The following is a 22,220-nucleotide window of genomic DNA, read 5'->3' as shown; positions in this document are numbered from 1 at the left end:
AAAATGCTGGACGACAGCAAAAACTTGCAGCGTGTGGAGCAGAGACGGCGTACACAAAGTATGACATGACAATCAACAATGTCCCCACAATGTCTCCACAACTAAAGCACTACACACATCAAAACACCAACAAACTCAAAATAAGGCACGAAGAGGACCTGGTGGAGTTTCATTTTTTTTTAACGTTTTCTGCTAGTGGTGTGCCTCCGGATTTTGAAATGGAAAAAAATGTGCCTTGCCTCAAAAAAAGGTTGAAAAACACTGGTCTAGCTGGTGTGCTACTGTGTGCTTAGCTGTTGTGTAGCTGCTAGTAGCCTATAGCCTGGGCATGTTTACCTTACTTTGGTGAAATAGGAGAAAGTGTGTGCTTATTGTCACCATGGCAACCTGGAAGGAGGACAAAGCGCAGGCAGGCGGAAGAAGAAGAAGACAAAAGGAAAGCAAAAGGTGGCGGAGGGAATGTGGGGGAGGAGACAAGGCCGTCGCTCACAGAGGGAAAAAAAAGAAGAAGTTGAAAGATCACGTTGCCGCACTTGTTGAAGGACACCTGGTCGCCGTGGAGACGGACACAAAAGGGACACGGCGGTTAGGGCTACATTCTTTATCCATCCATTTTCTACCGCTTGTCCCTTTTGGGGTTGCGGGTGGTGCTGGAGCCTATCTCAGCTGCATTCGGGCGGAAGGCGGTGTACACCCTGGACAAGTCGCCACCTCATCGCAGGGCCAACACAGATAGACAGACAACGTTCACAGCATTTCATGATTAATATTTATAAATTAAGTTTCCTAATAAATGACACTAGACTAAGCACACATTTGATTGGTAAATCATGGTGTAACGACCTGGAATGACACTTTATGTGTGGTGTTGGAGTTGTCCGACTTTGTGTGGCTGTAAACGCATCACTGGCTAAGTGCCATATGTGCATGTGTTGGCGCAAGTGAGAAAGAGCGCGCGACTGCTGTTGATATAACAAAGTTGCTTTTGGTCTGGTTTGTACTGTAGAAAATGACCAGTTTTGCTAGATATCATTTTTTTTATTAATGTTTTGGTGATGGGTTTATGCAGGCCTGGCCCTAACCAATCTGGCGCCCTAAGCAAGATTTTAGGTGGCGCCCCCCCCCCACATCGGCAGTGAAGTGTATATACTCACAAGAAACCGAATAGCTTTGTCTTTGGCCTTTTTTTTTTACTTAAAGAAAGCAAATTAACATATTATATGAGAATGTTATGTTATGATTATCTTTAACCAAATCACAGCAGTGCTCAAATTAAAAAACAGCATTCCCTCTTATGTGATATTGCTTAATTAACATTAATGATGTGCACTTTAACAACTAGGCTTACAACTAACCTAATATATAAAGGGGTGGAAAAGTGACTATTACCTGCAGGGCAAACATTAGCTAACCAGAAGGCAATAACAATGTAAACAAAAAACACCTGCTTAAAAGATCTAATACAAATGTCCCTAGGGATGTAAGGTGGGAGTATGCAAAATACGATAAGGGTATCGCAACTGGCTCACCTTTACAGGTACTCGCCCCTGCACCATCTGTGAGCCTGTGGCCTCGCTCTCTTCATCTCTCCTTCCATCAAGGCACCGGCGGGACTCTGCATGGCAGGGACGTCCTCCTCCCTGAGCCAAAACTAAGCTTGACCGCATACCTCAACTGGACATGAGTTGGTTGGCATCAGCAGATTCTCAAATGGGCACCCCCGTCATCAACGTTTCGTCGAATTAAGCCCATGATGCTTCGGAGGGGCTCGACGGCAGATCCAGCGTCCTGGATCTACCCCCGCTGAATGCCACCCAACTCTATGTCCCTAGTCCTTCAGTAGGTCGGCTCTGCCACCGCACCTTTCTTTGTAACCAAATCCAGCGTGATGCTTCCTCTGCCCTTCTAGTGGTGTTGGCTACCAGCCGCTTCCTAGCCAGCCCCTCGATCCCTAGCAGTCCGAGTGCTCTCCAGAGCGACCGCCCCGCAAAGCCTCTACAGCCCACCTCCACCGGTAGGTTCCAGGCCTTCCATCCATTGTGCTGGCTCTCGAGGATGAGGGTTTGGTACTTCTTGAGCTTGCGTTCGTACGCCTCCTCCATCCTCTCTTCCCAAGGTACTGTCAGCTCGATAAGCACCACCTGTTTGGTTCCTCTAGACCACAGAACAATATCAGGTCTCAGGGTAGTGTGGGCTATCTCCTCTGGGAATTTGAGCTGCTTCTTCAGGTCGGCCCGCATCTCCCAGTCGTTTGCTGTGGCCAGGACTCCTTTGTTCCTCCCTCCTGCTGCTGCGCTTTCACCTGCCCTGACGAAGTGGATGAAGCGTGGCCCATTAGAGAGCTGCCTTGTCCTCTTCCTGGCCTGCTCAACACCTTCTGCCAGCTGAGCAAGGATCTGGTCATGACGCCACCGGAACTTGCCATCTGCTAAGCTTGAGTGACAAGAGGAGAGGACATGCTCCAGGTTAGCTATCTTCCCGCAGAGTGTGCAGCTGGGGCTCTCTACCATTCCCCAAGTATGGAGGTTTGATGGGGTGGGCAGGACATCATATGTAGAACACAGCAGGAACTTTATCCGGTGGCCTTCCATGCTCCAGATGTCCTGCCAGGTTAGAGATCTGTCTTTTACACTCTCCCATCTAGTCCAGCTGCCCTGTTTTTTCATGGCTAATGCCTTGACATACCGGCTTTCCTCCTCAGCCTTTCGGACCTCCCTCTGCACCAAGCCTCGCCGCTCCTTTGGGTCAGCTTTGTTCTATCTTGTTCTGGATGAGCAACCCAGACCAAGTCTTCCCTGGGCTACTGATCCCACAATGTCCGTGTGATGCAGTCGATCCTCCGCCTCCCTCAGTGCTTTGCTGGCTAACCACTTTCTGCCTGACCTGACGACAATGCCTGCCTGCCGTACTCGTTCGTCTTTGCTGTCTCGTAGCATCATGGCCTGGCGTGTTTTTGTCACCTTGTACTCCTCCACCACTGATGTTATTGGCAGCTGTAGCTTGCTTCCTGTGCTGTACAGTCCAATGGAACAGAAGCTTCTTGGGACACCCAGCCATCTCCTCAAGTAGGTGTACAAATGTCCCTAGGGATGTAAGGTGGGAGTACTGTAATTACCTAACGTTACATTATTATTTTCCATAACAATTTAGCCCCCTCCACAATATTAACCTGACGTTAAAACAGAACTAGCTATTTATTGATTAGCAATTGCCGAATCATGTAACATTAGCTTAATGCTAAAAAGACAGGTTACTATCACATTCTGTAACAGACAAATAATTTCATGTAGGCTAACGTTACCTACCTGATACCTCTGTCTTTTTCTCGTTTCTCCTCCTCTTCTTTTCTATTTTTCTTACCTGGGCACCTGACAGTTTTGGCCGTTTTGACATCTTGTGTTGATTTTTTTGATGTGGTAAGAGTCATGATACGGGAAGGGAGGGGGCGCACCGTGCGGGGGGATGGGGGGGGGGGGGGGGGGGGGGGGCGTAATGTTGTAACAAATAATATTTCTATTAAATAGGCTTTACTTTGCATTTTAATTAACGTGGGATTATTTTTTGTATTTAGAAATAATAGTACCAACTTTTTTTTTTTTTCTCTCTCCAACATTTGTGGCACTGGCGTGGCGCCCCCTGATGGACGGCGCTCTTAGCATTTGCCTATACGGCCTATGCCACGGGCCGGCCCTGGGTTTATGGCTGACAATAAAGAACGCTAATTGTCAGCTAGCGATTTCAGTGCTACTTGTCAGCTAACGATTCCCGTGCTAGTTGTCAGCTAGCGATTTAAACGCTAATTGTCAGCTAGCGATTTCAGCGCTACTTGTCAGCTAACGATTCCCGTGATAGTTGTCAGCTAGTGATTTGAACGCTAATTGTCAGCTAACGATTTGCATGATAGTTGTCAGCTATTGATTCGAATGCTAATTGTCAGCTAGTGGTTTGAACGCTAATTGTCACCTAACGATTCACGTGCTAGTTGTCAGCTAGTGATTTGAACGCTAGTTGTCAGCTAGCGATTTGCAAGTTAATTGTCAGCTAGTGATTAGCAGACTAGTTGGTACTGTAGCTAGCAATTAGCGCACTAGTTGATAGCTAGCTATTAGCGGCGTTATACTGTGTCACTTGATTTAGGGATGGGTACAGAATCCGGCAACTTTTTTTTGGCACTGACCGAATCCCGCCGGTCCTCGGGGGCACAGATTCACCTAAAATCCAACGGTGCCATTTTTCCGTACCTTGGGTTGCCGACTTAGCTGGCTCTTCGCACTTTGACAATCACTCCAGCAGCACTGAGAGCGGACTCAGCCAATCTATCTTTGCCTCTAATTTTGAATGCCAACAAAGAAATGGACTCCAAACACATTCCAACGCAAGTAAAATAAGGCTCCCCTTTACAAAAATGCGCTAGCTTGATGCTAATACACATTGGCTTTGCTATTGACATGCTACGGATTAGCATTAGTGATTTCACACGGCAATTTTCACACCTCTCAATGTGTTAATGAAAACTACAACTAAGATGCACGTTACAATCAAACTGCTGGTGTGTACAATACTTACAGTGTTAACACTTTTTAGGGCGCAACACCATAAACTATACACTAGTGCCATCTAACGTCTTGGACTTGCAACTGCAATTGCAACGTAAGATCATACTTGCAAATGATAAAATGATGATGATAAAATGAATATTTCCTCACACACACAAACATACTACAAATTGGTACCATTGAGTACCGGTATCCATGCCCAGGTACCGTAATGTGAACGGTACCTGTCCCGAATTTGAATATTTTAGTATTGCACAATAGAAAGGTATCTTTAGGACTGGTTTATTGAAAAACCCAATTTATACACGATATAAAAGGAGGGGGTCCTTGGCTTGGAGAACGCTGAAGACCCCGGACCCAACATGTCACATGACTGATATTAAAGACCTGACTGGCGCCAAAAACAATCCTTGTGCTGAGGAACAGTTTTTCCTGGTTTAGGTACCACTGTAGAAAAAGAGCCTTCTTTGTTCCGTTACACATCCTGCACAGATGTTCTGGGACAAGCAGGAGAGTCCACTCAGCAGGCGCGCTTCCCCTTTTTTTTTTCTTCCTGGGAAAAACCAGGTTACCCACAATGCCTCACTCTTACTGGACCGCCGGTGTTCCCTGAGGAGCGCCTAAATATATCCACTCACACTCCAAGAAGGTCCCGGTAGCGTTTTGTCACATTAGCTCCCGCTGACGCTACAGAAAAGATCTTAAAGATGGAGGACGCTCTGCTCATTGTAGATGCTGACCGGATGTTGACGACACGATCCGATATATATCTAACATCAGCAAAAAGACAGATATCGGGTGATATTAACCAGTACCTAAAGCTGGATGAACATAACAAACTCAATGTGATTGTTAACAGAAATGTTTGAAAAAGGCAGTAATACAGCATCAATCACAAAATAAACCCATTTGTAGAGTACCCTTGGATCAAAAGAGACATCCAATATAAAGGAGTAATCTTGGGCACTACAGCAGTCCTTGTGTCATGTTTTTGGGGTGCGTGGGGCACCAAAAAGCACCAAGCAGTGCAGGCCCCCGGGGAATTCAGCAGGGTGCTAAAAAAGTGTGGTTCAAATATTAATTTTGCCAACAACAATAATTTATTTACACTGTAAAAAGTTTGCAGAGTTCCAGGCATGCAAACCAGTCTAGTCACCAGAATTTTATCGTAAAAATAAAAGTGGTACCGATTTTCAGTTCACAGCTAAAAGCTAACTGTGCATGTTCATCCACAGTGTGGAGCCGCTCCACTCAATGAGCAATCCTCACCTCCATTGCAGCGAATAAACTGCATTTCCTACAAGTACCACTATCACCGCAGGGCTGGAGGACGAGGTTAAACATGTAACAGGAAGCCATGCTAGTCGCTAAGCTAGCTTCTAAACAACAGAAGAAACAAGTGCTTAGTGAAGTAGTAGAAGTAGTAGTTTTTACTTTTGTTTAGTTTTTCTGTACTATTTATTGTCTCTGTTTTGATCCAACAACTTTATGTAAGAAGAATAAAAACAAATAAACAAGAGGCAATTCCTGAAGGAATTGCGTGGGAATGCTCCAATGCTGAAGTTGAACTGAAATGCTGACAGAATGTAGTATGAATGTAAGAATAGTTTGAATGTTGGAATGGTTTGAATGTTGAAGAGTTACAATTTCCAGGAAACACGGAATTTGGTTTGGAACTTGGGAAAGTGTTAGTTTGAATGTCCAGGATGAGTTGAATGTGTTGATGTTGGAATGGTTTGAATAGGCAGAAAAATGTGGGAATTGTGGAAGTTTGAAAAATATCCCATTCATTTCAATGGGAACTTCCTGGAAATGTGGGAATTTTGGAAAAAGCGGGATTTTTAAAAAAATGATTAAGAACATGAATATCCTGAATGAGCTGAATTGTTTGGTGTTGGAATTGTTTACATCGGTCAAGAAATGTTGAATTAGCAACAGTTTTTAATTGAGAAATTCCTGGAATTTCTTGAGGACCGGGAATTTTTGTAGTTCCTTAACCAACTTGGTTTTTGTCCTGAATATGAGGAGTGTTTTGACCGTGGAACGGTTGAAATGGGTTGAAAAATGTGAAAAGCGTAGTGGAACTTAAGAGTTACCAAAAAACGGGAATTCCTGGAAATTTGTTGAATGTGGAAAAATAGTAGTTTGAATGTCCAGGATGAGTTGAATGTGTTGATGTTGGAATGGTTTGAATAGGTTGAAAAATGTGGGAATTGTGGAAGTTTGAAAAATGGCCAATTCATTTTGAATGGGAACTTCCTGGAAATGTGGGAATTGTGGGAAAACCGGGATTTTAGAAAAATTATTAATAACATGAATGTCCTGAATGAGCTGAATTGTTTGGTGTTGGAATTGTTTAAATCGGTCAAGAAATCTTGAATTAGTAACAGTTTTTAATGGAGAAATATCCTGGAATTTCGGGAAAACCGGGAATTTTTCTATTTCCTTAACCAACTTGGTTTTCGTCCTGAATATGAGGAGTGTTTTGACGGTGGAATGGTTTAAATGGGTTGAAAAATGTGAAAAGAGTAGTGGAACTTAAGAGTCCCCAAAAAACGGGAATTCCTGGAAATTTGTTGAATGTGGAAAAATTGCAGTTTGAATGTCCAGGATGAGTTGAATGTGTTGATGTTGGAATGGTTTGAATAGGTTGAAAAATGTGGGAATTGTGGAAGTTTGAAAAATATCCCATTCATTTCAATGGGAACTTCCTGGAAATGTGGGAATTTTGGAAAAAGTGGGATTTCTTAAAAAATGATTAAGAACATGAATGTCCTGAATGAGCTGAATTGGTTGGTGTTGGAATTGTTTAAATCGGTCAAGAAATGTTGAATTAGTAACAGTTTTTAATTGAGAAATTCCTGGAATTTCGGGAAAACCTGGAATGTTTCTAGTTCCTGAAACCAAATGTTTTTGTCCTGAATATGAGGAGTGTTTTGATGGTGGAACAGTTAAAATGGGTTGAAAAATATGAAAAGAGTAGTGGAACTTAAGAGTTACCAAAAAACGGGAATTCTTGGAAATTTGTTGAATGTGGAAAAATTGTAGTTTGAATGTCCAGGATGAGTTGAATGTGTTGATGTTGGAATGGTTTGAATAGGTTGAAAAATTTGGAAGTTTGAAAAATGTCCCATTCATTTCAATGGGAACTTTCTGGAAATTTGGGAATTTTGGGAAAAGCGGGATTTTTTTAAAAAATGATTAAGAACATGAATGTCCTGAATGAGCTGAATTGGTTGGTGTTGGAATTGTTTAAATCGGCCAAGAAATGTTGAATTAGTAACAGTTTTTAATTGAGAAATTCCTGGAATTTCGGGAAAACCGGGAATTTTTCTAGTTCCTTAACCAACTTGGTTTTTGTCCTGAATATGAGGAGTGTTTTGACGGTGGAAAAGTTCAAATGGGTTGAACAATGTGAAAAGAGTAGTGGAACTTAAGAGTTACCAAAAAAGGGGAATTCCTGGAAATTTGTTGAATGTGGAAAAATTGTAGATTGAATTTCCAGGATGAGTTGAATATGTTGATGTTGGAATGGTTTGAATAGGTTGAAAAATGTGGGAATTGTGGAAGTTTGAAAAATGTCCCATTCATTTCAATGGGAACTTCCTGGAAATTTGGGAATTTTGGGAAAAGTGGGATTTTTTTTAAAGATGATTAAGAACATGAATGTCCTGAAAGAGCTGACTTGGTTGGTGTTGGAATTGTTTAAATCGGTCAAGAAATGTTGAATTGGTAACAGTTTTTAATTGAGAAATTCCTGGAATTTCGGGAAAACCGGGAATTTTTCTAGTTTCTTAACCAACTTGGTTATTTTCCTGAATATGTGGAATGTGAGTGTGAATGTTGTCTGTCTATCAGTGTTGGCCCTGTGATGAGGTGGCGACTTGTTCAGGGTGTACCCCGCCTTCCGCCCGAATGCAGCTGAGATAGGCTCCAGCACCCTCCGCGACCCCAAAAGGGACAAGCGGTAGAAAATGGATGGATGGATGTGGAGTGTTTGACGGTGGAACAGTTGAAATGGGTTGAAAAATGTGAAAAGAGTAGTGGAACTTGTCATGACTGGGTCTATGGCGTGGTTTGTTGTCCCAGAAGGCAACGGAAAATTGGCGCGGGCAAGGCGTGAATTTAAATACATTATTTATTTTTTTTAACACTAATAAACTTTTGGGGTGGGTGGAGGGAGGTCAGGAGGGGGGCAGAATCCTCCCCTCTAAATTGTCCAAAATGTCCTTCTTTTTCTACATGTGATTGAGTGGGTGAAAAAAAAGAAACATGTTGTGACGTGGGCGTGGCTTGAGTCTTGGGGGGCGGGGCATGAAATTTGGGTGGCTTGGCTTGACAGGATCTGATTTCTAAAAACATGTCCTGGTAATGTCTTATCATGTTTTTAGAGTCTTTGGTTGGAGGCGGATGATCAAAAGAAAAATAATTCAGAAAAAAAAAATCCTGGTCTGTGATGTCATCCTGGGGAAGCCGGGCTGCCTGGGGCTTTCTTCCGCCCGGAGGGGGAGGGGCTTGTGGGAGCGGCGTGTCCTGCTGGCTCGCGGAAGTCTTTCGTCTTGGGCGACGCTTCCGCGGCTGGGGCGACGTGCCAACGTCGTCCTCGGACCAAATGGAGCACAATAGCACCAGTCTTCCATCTGGCCCCCACATCATGTCTCTGTGCTCCATGGAGGAGTAGCGCAGCGTTTCCTCCTCCATCGCGCGCAGGACCGCCCAAGAAGCCTTGTCAAAAGCGTCCAATTTTCTTGTGTGAGAATTTTTCTGCTGGCGTCCTACTGTCATGACTGGGTCTATGGGGTGGTTTGTTCTCCCAGAAGGCAACGGAAAATTGGGGGCAAGGCGTGAATTTAAATACATGATTTATTTTTTTAACACTAATAAACTACAAAAAAAAAGAAGCAAACAAATGGCGCGCACAAAGGCGGAAATACAAACTTGACTAAGAAACAAAAGACATGCACGTGGGCACAAAAACTATGAACAAAGAAACAAAAACACTAACTGTGGTCTTAATAAACAAAAACAAAACTTACTTGGCATGAGAAAAAACAGGAAAAAGAGCAGCATGGATCATCAGAGTGGCAGGAGTGTGAATGTGTGAGGACGCCAGGACGAACAACAGAAACAGACAGATTTAAATAGTGACGTGATCAGTGAAAACAGGTGCGTGACTCGAAACGTGAAACAGGTGCGTGACAAGACAGGTGAAAACTAATGGGTGACCATGGAAACCAAACCAAACAAGGAAGTGCAACCAGGAACTAAAAAGAGTCCAAAAAACAAACACATGGCCAAAACAAAAACATGAACAGACATGACGCATGACAAAAACCAAAAACATGAACAGACATGACAGAACTTAAGAGTTACCAAAAAAGGGGAATTCCTGGAAATTTGTTGAATGTGGAAAAATAGTAGTTTGAATGTCTAGGATGAGTTGAATGTGTTGATGTTGGAATGGTTTGAATAGGTTGAAAAATGTGGGAATTGTGGAAGTTTGAAAAATGTCCTATTCATTTCAATGGGGACTTCCTGGAAATGTGGGAATTTTGGGAAAAGCGGGATTTTTTTGAAAATGATTAAGAACATAATAGTCCTGAATGAGCTGAATTGGTTGGTGTTGGAATTGTTTAAATCGGTCAAGAAATGTTGAATTAGTGGAATTTCGGGAAAACCGGGAATTTTTCTAGTTCCTTAACCAACTTGGTTTTTGTACTAAATATGAGGAGTGTTTTGACCATGGAACGGTTGAAATGGGTTGAAAAATGTGAAAAGAGTAGTGGAACTTAAGAGTTACCAAAAAACGGGAATTCCTGGAAATTTGTTGAATGTGGAAAAATCGTAGTTTGAATGTCCGGGATGAGTTGAATGTGTTGATGTTGGAATGGTTTGAATGGGTTGAAGAATGTGGGAATTGTGAAAGTTAGAAAAATGGACAACTCATTTTGAAAGGGTAAATTGCAAAAATTATGGGAAATCCGGGAATTTAAATTATTTTTTTTGAAATAGAGCACACAATTCCTGAGCAGGCTGAATATTTTGAAATTGGAACAGTTTGAATCAGATGAAAAATGTGGGAATTGTGGAACTTTGAAGAATGTCCCATTGTTTTCAAAGGGAATTTCAGAAAAAAAATTAAATTAGCATCAAAGTACATCAAAAATAAATGACGTTTAAATAACATTTTAAAAAGTGGAGCCTTAAATTCCATCAGGTGTGCTTGCTTTGTTGGCATAGCAAATGACAACATTACTTACACCTGCGCCTGTTTGCCCGCCAAGTGTTTGAGCTGCATGTGACGTCTCACGCAACAAAGGTATCACAACATGTTACCGTTTGATTTTACGCAACTCAACATCCTTTTGTACCGACGCAACTCGCCTGGTACCTTTAAATGTACCAAATTCTGTACCCAGTTTACATTTTCTACCCTGAAGTTTTTTTTTTCCTGACTTGATCGAATCGTTCCAGCGTCAAAACGTACGTTCCAAAACGTTTTCTCATATTTACATTCGTTAATTTTGAACCTTGTCTCCTGCGCGCTTGTTTGCCCCGGTAAAAACCCGACAGACTGAGGGAAGACTGGGGGACTCGGTCGCCATGGTTACGAGAATAACGGTAGATGACACAAAGAAGAGTCTTACGCTCGTGTGCCGTGGTTCACACTCTGGAGGCGACTCTGGTCTGGAGACAAGGTCCTCGTGGGACATTACAAGCATCTCCTGCACACACACACACACACACACACACACACACACACACACACACACACACACACACACACACACACACACACACACACACACACACACACACACACACACACACACACACACACACACACACACACACTTCAGTATGCATGAGAGGGGGAACATAAGTCGTGTCATTGGCCAAGGACACAGCCGAGAAAAAGCAAACACTTTAACACACACTTCACTTTCTCCGTGATGGAGTACACAGTGTTCCCATGATGCACTGCAGCGCTTTATGGCGTATTCTACGAGAAGCGCGGCCGTGTGGAGTCATGAAGTCACACGGTTGCACTTTTGGTTTTTAAACGCCTTCACTCATTGCAGTGAATGTCAGACATCTGTGTGATCTCGCTGGGAATGTGTAAGTAAACACGTGCGTATGTTGAAGTAAACAAGTGGAAATATAGATGTAAACAAGTGGGAATGTAGACGTAAACAAGTGGAAATATAGGTGTAAACAAGTGGGAATGTGTGAGTAAACACGTGCGTATGTTGAAGTAAACAAGTGCAAATATAGATGGAAACAAGTGGGAATGTGGACGTTAACAAGTGGAAATATAGATGTAAACAACTGAGAATGTGTGAGTAAACACATGCGTATGTTGAAGTAAACAAGTGGGAATATAGATGTAACGAAGTGGGAATGTGGATGTAAACAAGTGGAAATATAGGTGTAAACAAGTGTGAATGTGTGAGTAAACACGTGCGTATGTTGAAGTAAACAAGTGGAAATATAGATGGAAACAAGTGGGAAGGTGGACGTAAACAAGTGGAAATATAGGTGTAAACAAGTGGGAATGTGTGAGTAAACACATGCGTATGTTGAAGTAAACAAGTGGAAATATGGATGGAAACAAGTGGGAATGTAGACGTAAACAAGTGGAAATATAGGTGTAAACAAGTGGGAATGTGTGAGTAAACACGTGCGTATGTTGAAGTAAACAAGTGGAAATATAGATGTAACGAAGTGGGAATGTGGATTTAAACAAGTGGAAATATAGGTGTAAATATGTGTGTAAGTGTGAGTAAACGCATGCGTATGTTGAAGTAAACAAGTAGAAATATAGATGTAAACAAGTGGGAATGTGGATGTAAACAAGTGGAAATATAGATGTAAACCAGTGGAAATGTGGATGTAAACAAGTGGAAATATAGGTGTAAACAAGTGGAAATATAGGTGTAAACAAGTGTGAATGTGTGAGTAAACACGTGCGTATGTTGAAGTAAACAAGTGGAAATATAGATGTAAACAAGTGGGAATGTGGACATAAACAAGTGGAAATATAGATGTAAACCAGTGGAAATGTGGATGTAAACAAGTGGAAATATAGGTGTAAACAAGTGGGAATGTGTGAGTAAACACGTGCGTATGTTGAAGTAAACAAGTGGAAATATAGATGGAAACAAGTGGGAATGTGGACATAAACAAGTGGAAATATAAGTGGAAACAAGTGGGAGTGTGTGAGTAAACACCTGCGTATGTTGAAGTAAACATGTGGAAATATAGATGTAACGAAGTGGGAATGTGGATGTAAACAAGTGGAAATATAGATGTAAATAAGTGTGAATGTGTGAGTAAACGCATGCATGAAGTAAACAAGTGGAAATATAGATGTAAACCAGTGAAAATGTGGAAGTAAACCAGTGGAAATATAGGTGTAAACAAGTGTGAATGTGTAAGTAAACATGTGCAAATGTTGAAGTATACAAGTGGAAATATAGATGTAAACAAGTGGGAATGTGAATGTAAACAAGTGGAAATATAGGTGTAAACAAGTGGGAATGTGAACGTAAACAAGTGGAAATATAGGTGTAAACAAGTGGGAATGTGAACGTAAACAAGTGGAAATATAGGTGTAAACAAGTGGGAATGTGAACGTAAACAAGTGGAAATATAGGTGTAAACAAGTGGGAATGTGTAAGTAAACACGCGCGTATGATGAAGTAAACAAGTGGAAATATAGATGTAAACAAGTGGGAATGTGTGAGTAAACACCTGTGTATGTTGAAGTAAAAAAGTGGAAATATAGATCTAACTAAGTGGGAATGTGGATGTAAACAAGTGGAAAAATAGGTGTAAACAAGTGTGAATGTGTGAGTAAACGCGTGCGTATGTTGAAGTAAACAAGTGTGAATGTGTGAGTAAACGCGTGCGTATGTTGAAGTAAACAAGTGGACATATAGATGTAAACAAGTGGGAATTTAGACGTAAATAAGTGGAAATATAGGTGTAAACAAGTGGGAATGTGTAAGTAAACATGTGCGTTTGTTGAAGTAAACAAGTAGAAATATACAGTAGATGTAAACAAGTGGGAATGTGGACGTAAACAAGTGGAAATATAGATGTAAACCAGTGGAAATGTGGATGTAAACAAGTGGAAATATAGGTGTAAACAAGTGGGAATGTGTGAGTAAACACGTGCGTATGTTGAAGTAAACAAGTGGAAATATAGATGGAAACAAGTGGGAATGTGGACATAAACAAGTGGAAATATAAGTGGAAACAAGTGGGAGTGTGTGAGTAAACACCTGCGTATGTTGAAGTAAACATGTGGAAATATAGATGTAACGAAGTGGGAATGTGGATGTAAACAAGTGGAAATATAGATGTAAATAAGTGTGAATGTGTGAGTAAACGCATGCATGAAGTAAACAAGTGGAAATATAGATGTAAACCAGTGAAAATGTGGAAGTAAACCAGTGGAAATATAGGTGTAAACAAGTGTGAATGTGTAAGTAAACATGTGCAAATGTTGAAGTATACAAGTGGAAATATAGATGTAAACAAGTGGGAATGTGAACGTAAACAAGTGGAAATATAGGTGTAAACAAGTGGGAATGTGAACGTAAACAAGTGTAAATATAGGTGTAAACAAGTGGGAATGTGAACGTAAACAAGTGGAAATATAGGTGTAAACAAGTGGGAATGTGTAAGTAAACACGCGCGTATGATGAAGTAAACAAGTGGAAATATAGATGTAAACAAGTGGGAATGTGTGAGTAAACACCTGTGTATGTTGAAGTAAAAAAGTGGAAATATAGATCTAACTAAGTGGGAATGTGGATGTAAACAAGTGGAAAAATAGGTGTAAACAAGTGTGAATGTGTGAGTAAACGCGTGCGTATGTTGAAGTAAACAAGTGTGAATGTGTGAGTAAACGCGTGCGTATGTTGAAGTAAACAAGTGGACATATAGATGTAAACAAGTGGGAATTTAGACGTAAATAAGTGGAAATATAGGTGTAAACAAGTGGGAATGTGTAAGTAAACATGTGCGTTTGTTGAAGTAAACAAGTAGAAATATACAGTAGATGTAAACAAGTGGGAATGTGGACGTAAACAAGTGGAAATATAGGTGTAAACAAGTGTGAATGTGTAAGTAAACACGTGGGAATGTAGATGTAAACAAGTGTGAATGTTTAAGGAAACAAGTGGAAATATAGATGTAAACAAGTGGAATGTTTAAGTAACAAGTGGAAATGTGGATGTAAACAAGTGTTTGTTTAAGTAAATCAGTGTAAATATAGATGTAAACAAAAGGAAATGTTTAAGTAAACAGTGTGATAGTGTAAGTAAACGCAAGCGTATGTTGAAGTAAACAAGTGGAAATATAGATGTAATGTTTAAGTAAACACGTGGGAATGTAGATGTAAACAAGTGGGAATGTTTAAGTAAACAAGTGGAAATATAGATGTAATGTTTAAGTAAACACGTGGGAATGTTTAAGTAAACAAGTGGAAATGTAGATGTAAACAAGTGTGATAGTGTAAGTAAACACATGCGTATGTTGAAGTAAAGAAGTGGAAATATAGATGTAAACAAGTCCTGAATTAAACGTGTGGACAATGCTGAAGAAACAAGTCCATGTCAGAAAACCAACAAATTTAGCTGAACTGCACCAGTTTTGTCAAGAGGAGTAGTCGACAATTCAACCAGCAGCTTGCCAGAAGCTTGTGGATGGCTACCAAAAGTGTCTTATTGCAGTGAAACTTGCCAAGGGACATGTAAGCAAATATTAACATTGCTGTATGTATACTTTTGACCCAGCAGATTTGCTCACATTTTCAGTAGACCCATAATAAATTCATAAAAGAACCAAACTTCATGAATGTTTTTTGTGACCAACAAGTATGTGCTCCAATTACTCTATCACAGAAAAATAATAGTTGTAGAAACTATTGGAAACTCAAGACAGCCATGACATTATGTTCTTTACAAGTGTATGTCAACTTTTGACCACGACTGTATATCTGCAACTACATGTGGAAAACGATTGATTTTTTTCTAAAATTCAGTGGGTGTGGCTTATATTTGGGTGCAATATCTATAGTCTGGAAAACACGGGAGGGGCTCCAAATGAAATACTGCCCCGATATGGGGCGGTATAGCTCGGTTGGTAGACTGGCCGTGCCAGCAACTTGAGGGTTCCAGGTTCGATCCCCGCTTCCGCCATCCTAGTCACTGCCGTTGTGTCCTTGGGCAAGACACTTTACCCACCTGCTCCCAGTTAAATGTAACTTAGATATTGGGTTTCACTATGTAAAAGCGCTTTGAGTCACTAGAGAAAAAGCGCTATATAAATATAATTCACTTCACTTATCCAGGAGCAGCCCTGCAGGACTTTGATGTCATTTAGCAGCAACACATCAGCTCATAGGAGCACAACTTGTCACATGACCAAACTCAACCTTGATGTTGGAGTGTTTGCAGATGGGACCACGCACATACAGACACTCACACACACGTGCGCAGTCAGGCGTGCATGTGACTGCTAACCATGGATGAATGACAGAGAAGAGGAGGAAGATGTTAGGTGACAGGTGGAAGACAGATGAGGGTCATGAAGAAGAAAAAGGAGGAGGAGCAAAGCTGAGTGGAAAACAGCAACACTCCTTCCTGCTCCTGTCACAAATCTCCCACATGGCGCACACACACACACACACACACACACACACACACACACACACACACACACACACACACACACACACACACACACACACACACACACACACACACACACACACACACACACACACACACACACCGCATGTCTGCGTGATGAATGACGGTGCTACAGCAAAGCACAGCACATTTGTTGTAAGGATTGTTGTTCTCCTGCACTGACACCACTCTTCTGTAATGTGTGTGTGTGTGTGTGTGTGTGTGTGTGTGTGTGTGTGTGTGTGTGTGTGTGCGCGCGCGCATGAATTTTGGATGCGTGCTCTCGAGGTCAGGTTTGATTAGAAGTTAGTTTCAGGCGTATTGATGTGTGTGTGTGGGTGCGTGTGTGTGTGTGTGTGAGTGTGTGTGAGTGTGTGTGTGTGTGTGCATGCAGCTGTGAAACAACATTTGACTGATTCACTTAATAAGGTCAGAGAGCTGAGGTCCATATAGATCCACTAGATTACATTGCAGCATCGATACTGGACCCTGGCACACACACACACACACACACACACACACACACACACACACACACACACACACACACACACACACACACACACACACACACACACACACACACACACACACACACACACACACACACACACACACAGTCAGACACTGTACTTCCTGCTAGCATGCTAATGGGCTGTCAGCGTGTTGCCTTTGTAGCGAGCTGCAGCAAGGCATCATGGGAGCATTTGACCGGACTTCACGCTCACAGCTGTGACTTGGAGGTGCCAAACGTCCAGCTTGGCGAGGAGAGCCTCTGTTCGAGAGCGAGAGGGAGAGAGAGGGAGAGAGTGACCGAGAGAGAGAAAGAGAATAACAAAGAAAGAGATAGAGAGGAAAAAAACGAGAGAAAGACAGAGTGAAAGAGAACAAAAGAGAAAGACACAAAAAGAGGGAGAGAGAAAGATAGCATAAGAGAGAATTAGAGAGAAAGAGAATAAAAGAAAAGGTGAGCGAGAGAAAGAAGATACGAGAGAGAGAAAGTGAAGAGAGAATAAAAGAGAGAGTGTATGAGAAAGAGAAAATAAGAGAGAAAGAAAGAGAACAAGAGAGAGATAGAAAGATCAAAAGAAAGAAAGAAAGAGACAGAAAGAAAATAAGAGAGAGATAAAAGAGAATAGGAAGTAAAGAGAGAAAAAGAAAAAGATAGTAAGAGAGAAAGAGAAAGGGAGAACAAGAGACGATAAGATAGAAAGAAGGAGTAAGAAAGAAAGAGAGAGAGAAGAAAAAACGAGAGAAAGACTGAGAATGAAAGAGAATAAAAGAGAAAGACATAAAGAGAGGGAGAGAGAAAGTGAGAGAGAAAGAGAAGAGAAAAGGAGAGCGAGAGAAAGAAGATAAGAGAGAGAGAGAAAGTGAAAGAGAGAATAAAAGAGAGAGAGTATGAGAAAGAGAAACTAAGAGAGAGAGAAAGAAAACAAGAGAGAGATAGAAAGAAAGAAAGAGAGAAAAAAAATAAGAAAAAGAGATAAAAAGAGAATAAGAAATAAAGAGAGAAAAAGAAAAAGATTGAAAGAAAGAAAGAGAAAGGGAGAGCAAGAGTGGATAATATAAAAAGAAAACAAGAGAGAAAGAAAGAGAAAAAGAGAGAGATAGAAAGAAAGAGACAAAAAAATAAGAAAAAGAGATAAAAAGAGAATACAAAATAAAGAGAGAAAAAGAAAAAGATTGAAAGGGAGAGCAGGACAAGATAGAAAGAAAATAAGAGAGAAAGAAAGAGAGAGAGGGAAAATGAGAAAGAAAGAGAGGGAGCGAGAAGACACAGAGAGAGAGAGAGAGATGGAGAGGTAACATATAAGAGAGAGAACGACTGAGAGTGAGAGAATAAGAGAGGACTTAGACTTAGACTTAGACAAACTTTAATGATCCACAAGGGAAATTGTTCAACACAGTAGCTCAGTTACAATGATGGAAAGGACAATGCAGGTATAAATAGACTAATATAGCTATAAAAAAATCAAACATATATACGAATATATACATATGTGTACAGAGTAATTTATATACAGATATATTATATTATGTATATAACATATATACAATATAAACCAATGACCATGTACAATATTACAGTATATACAGTCTATATGACAGCAGCAGCATAAAATAGAGAGTAGGTCCAGCAGGAAATAGAAAATAGACATTATAAACAAAGAGAAGTAGCTAACATGTCAGGTGTCAGGTAATAGGCAGATGTCATCTATTGGACACAGACAGAGAGTGAGAGAGAGAAAGAGAGAATAAGAGAGAGAGAAAGAAAATAAGGCAGAAGGAGAGCGAGAAAAAGAGGATAAAGAGAGAGAGAGTGAAAGAAAGAAAGAGAAAGAGAAAGAAAAGAAGGCGAGGAAGAGCAAGAAATGAATGATGAGCACAGGCAGAGTTTGGAGTGTCTTCTTTAGCTTGCTTTCCATGTTTATGTACTCACTGTCCACTGTGTCCAGGAACTTGGAAAATGTTTTCGTGCCATTTGCCGTTTGACGCCCGCTATCATGCTAATTAGCTGCCTTAAAGCGGTTGACTGCACTGTAGAAATAGCCTGCATGTCTTCTACCACATACGCTACAATGGCTCTATCAATGTTGTCCTGGCTAGCAGTCCCTCCGTTAAAATCCTTAGGTGGAGGTGGAGGTGAAGTGTGTCTCTCTTTACTAGCTTCGTTCAAGCATGTTGCTTTTGTAGCTGTTTCAGCAGATTTGAATTGCTGTTTTGGGCAGTAGATGGGATCTTTGATCCAAGACACAACTTACATTTAACTAAAATGTTCTTTTCTTTGTGCTCGACGAAAGAAAAGTAGTGAGAATATCTCCATGTTAAGAAACTCGGCTTCGGCTCCGCCATGATGTCTTGTTAGTAAACACAGAAACCCCCCCCCCCCCCCCCCCCCCCCACACACACACAGACACACACGGAGCGCCTCTTGTGACAGGAAGATTCAGAAGGATGACACTGCAGCTCTCCAATAAAACACACTCAGATCTTCTCAGTTTCTAGCCGATACTATATAAAAACTAACGTAAAATAACGCAGTAACGCATCATGTAGTAACGGTAACTGAGTTACTGAATATAAAAAATAACGCGTTAGACTACTGGTTACCGCCGAAAATAACGGCGTTACAGTAACGCGTTAGTCTCAACACTGAATATACTACATATGTACTGTACTACATACTGTAAGAATGATGTTGTGTGTGTAATATACTACATATGTAATATATACTCTATATGTAATATACTACATATGTAATATATACTCTATATGTAATATACTACATATGTACTGTACTACATACTGTAAGTATAAAACCCAAACCAGTGAAGTTGGCACGTTGTGTAAATGGTAAATAAAAACAGAATACAATGATTTGCAAATCCTTCTCAACTTATATTCAATTGAATAGACTGCAAAGACAAGATATTTAATGTTCCAACTGAGCAACGTAATTTTTTTTGTGCAAATAATCATTAACTTAGAATTTAATGGCAGCAACAGATGCTGGCTTTTGAACTTTGCGCCTAGAACAATTCGGATGGTTCTTTTCCTCTTTCGTCTGGAGGACACGACATCCACAGTTTCCAAAAACAATTTGAAATGTGGACTCGTCAGACCACAGAACACTTTCCCACTTTGCATCAGTCCATCTTAGATAAGCTTGGGACCAGCGGAGCCGGCGGCGTTTCTGGGTGTTGTTGATACATGACTTTGGCTTTTGCATAGTAGAGTTTTAACTTGCACTTACAGATGTAGCGACCAACTGTAGTTACTGACAGTGGTTTTCTGAAGTGTTCTGAGCCCATGTGGTGATATCCTTTACACATTGATGTCGCTTTTTGATGCAGTACCGCCTGAGGGATTGAAGGTCGCGGGCATTCAATGTTGGTTTTGGGCCTTGCTGCTTACGTGCAGTGATTTTTCCAGATTCTCTGAACCTTTTAATGATATTACGGACCGTAGATAATGAAATCCCTAAATTCCTTGCAATAGCTACATGATGCGTTACTGCGTTATTTCTCGTTGAGAAATGTTGTTCTTAAACTGTTGGACAATTTGCTCACGCATTTGTTCACAAAGTGGTGACCCTCGCCCTGTCTTTGTTTGTGAATGACTGAGCATTTCATGGAAGCTGATTTATACCCAATCATGGCACCCACCTGTTCCCAATTAACCTGTTAACCTGTGGGAGTATTACATATACAAGCTATAGGTGCTAAATATTATCCCAATGACCATATAAGGAATTTGAGAAGGACTTGGGTGTGGCACGATGCCATTATCTAATTTGCATAATTGGCCACACCTACGCATGGCATCCCGGACGAGCCCCCACACGTCCCGAACTCATGCCAAGGAATGAAGTACAGGCCAGTTGGAACGAAGGGATTGTAAAAGACAGCGAATGCTAAAGCTAGCAGAGGAAACGGTTGATGCCTGGGGAGCAGAGAGAGACGCAAGTTTGAATCCCTCCTTTTATAGGTGAACCAATGACATGAACATGAAATGTATTGAAAATACACAACAAGTCCTGCTAATCGTTGACAATAGCCATGGCTCATGCAGCAGGTTGCCCAGTAACCAAAGTGTTCCCGGTTTGAATCCCAGTGGCCGCTGTTGTGCCCTTAGGCAGGACACTTTGCCCACGTTGCCCTCTGGGTCAGACACGGTCCCCGAGCTACACAACGACTGCCTGCTGCTCCTCAACAGGAGGCGTCAAATGGAGGGACAAAAAAAAAAGACTTGACCCGTTCTTTTATTTTGAAGGTCTGACTTCACCGGTTGCGGAACAGGAAGCTACAGCAGCAATTCCACATTGTTAAAATACGGGGGAGTTGGGAGGAAGACCAGGAACAATCGTTGAATTTGTTGCTAACTAGACGGGTATGAACTTGCTGAATATAAGTTAGCAACACCGATCCCTCCTGCTCAGTCTTCTTATTCTCTGGCAGACCAGAGGTGTGTTCACGTTAAGCTACATCCGCAGACAGTCCCATCATCATGTGTTTATGATGAAGGGCCAATAAATGAATATAGCAACTAAATCTGACCCATGTCTGCCGAATGGGGTCGCATTTAATCACGGAAATAAAAGTTCTAACATTTATGCTAACTGGAGGATCCGGAGAGGAGGGACTCCTGGGGGGTTGGGCGTTTATGGGCCTGATGAGGACTAGAAGGGTCTGATGGGCGGAGGAGATCCTGCTTCCAGGTTGGGTGAGAAAAGATGGCGGAAAAGAACAGGTGGCAGGTAAAATAATAATAGACCCAAACGCAGAGATCAATCAATGGTCTCCATGTCAACCACTGCACCACCGTTCTTTACACCTGCCAATCGGCGGCGAAGAGGCGGGGCCTTGAGCGGCATAGCGGGCAGGCGACGGCGGGCCAGATGCAGAGCGCAGATGTCCTGGTGATGCTGAAGAGCATCGTCGGCGTGGAGGAAGGAGCGGACAGAAATAGCTGAGTGGGCGGCGGCTGACTCACACCCGGTGAGCAGCGGCAAGGCGGGAGCGCTTTGCTGGCAGTCAGCTGGCAGTTGTGTAACCCCCGCCCCCCTCGCTAACATCATCACAGGCGCCGTTTGTCACTCAGGAGGGGCGGGGCTTAGCCAGAATCCGATGTAAATAATCACATCAATCAAAGCCGGTTATGAGGGAAGCACAACAAAATCAATTCACCTTCGAATTCACCCCGATTCTAAATTGAGATACAGAGTATATATATATATATATATATATATATATATATATATATATATATATATATATATATATATATATATATATATATATATATATATATATATATATATATATATAAGTTCATCCACACCAGACTCTGTCATCCATGTCTTTATGGACCTTGCTTTGTGCACAGTCATGTTGGAAGAGGAAGGAGCCCGCTCCAAACTGTTCCCACAGGGTTGGGAGCATGGAATATAATTTTTTTT

At 41.5% G+C, this 22,220-nt stretch overlaps 2 protein-coding genes across 2 annotated transcripts in view; one reads left to right on the top strand and one right to left on the bottom strand.

Annotated features, from left to right (window-relative positions):
• Positions 1–22,220, top strand: part of tbkbp1 (TBK1 binding protein 1) — a 138,188-nt gene that overhangs the window by 27,971 nt on the left and 87,997 nt on the right. The window lies entirely within an intron of this gene.
• Positions 1,564–9,635, bottom strand: LOC133655150 (uncharacterized). The gene is made up of 2 exons (XM_062055090.1): positions 9,593–9,635; positions 1,564–3,083 (listed from the first exon to the last, which is right to left on the bottom strand). Exon 2 carries the CDS (start codon positions 2,664–2,666, stop codon positions 1,821–1,823), a length of 846 nt encoding a protein of 281 aa, XP_061911074.1. The 5' UTR covers positions 2,667–3,083; positions 9,593–9,635; the 3' UTR covers positions 1,564–1,820.

The sequence above is a fragment of the Entelurus aequoreus genome, linkage group LG08, assembly GCF_033978785.1.
Source record: "Entelurus aequoreus isolate RoL-2023_Sb linkage group LG08, RoL_Eaeq_v1.1, whole genome shotgun sequence".
NCBI lineage: Eukaryota > Metazoa > Chordata > Actinopteri > Syngnathiformes > Syngnathidae > Entelurus > Entelurus aequoreus.
Note: the sequence above shows the minus strand (reverse complement) of the source record. Positions and strands in the feature narration are given on the sequence as shown.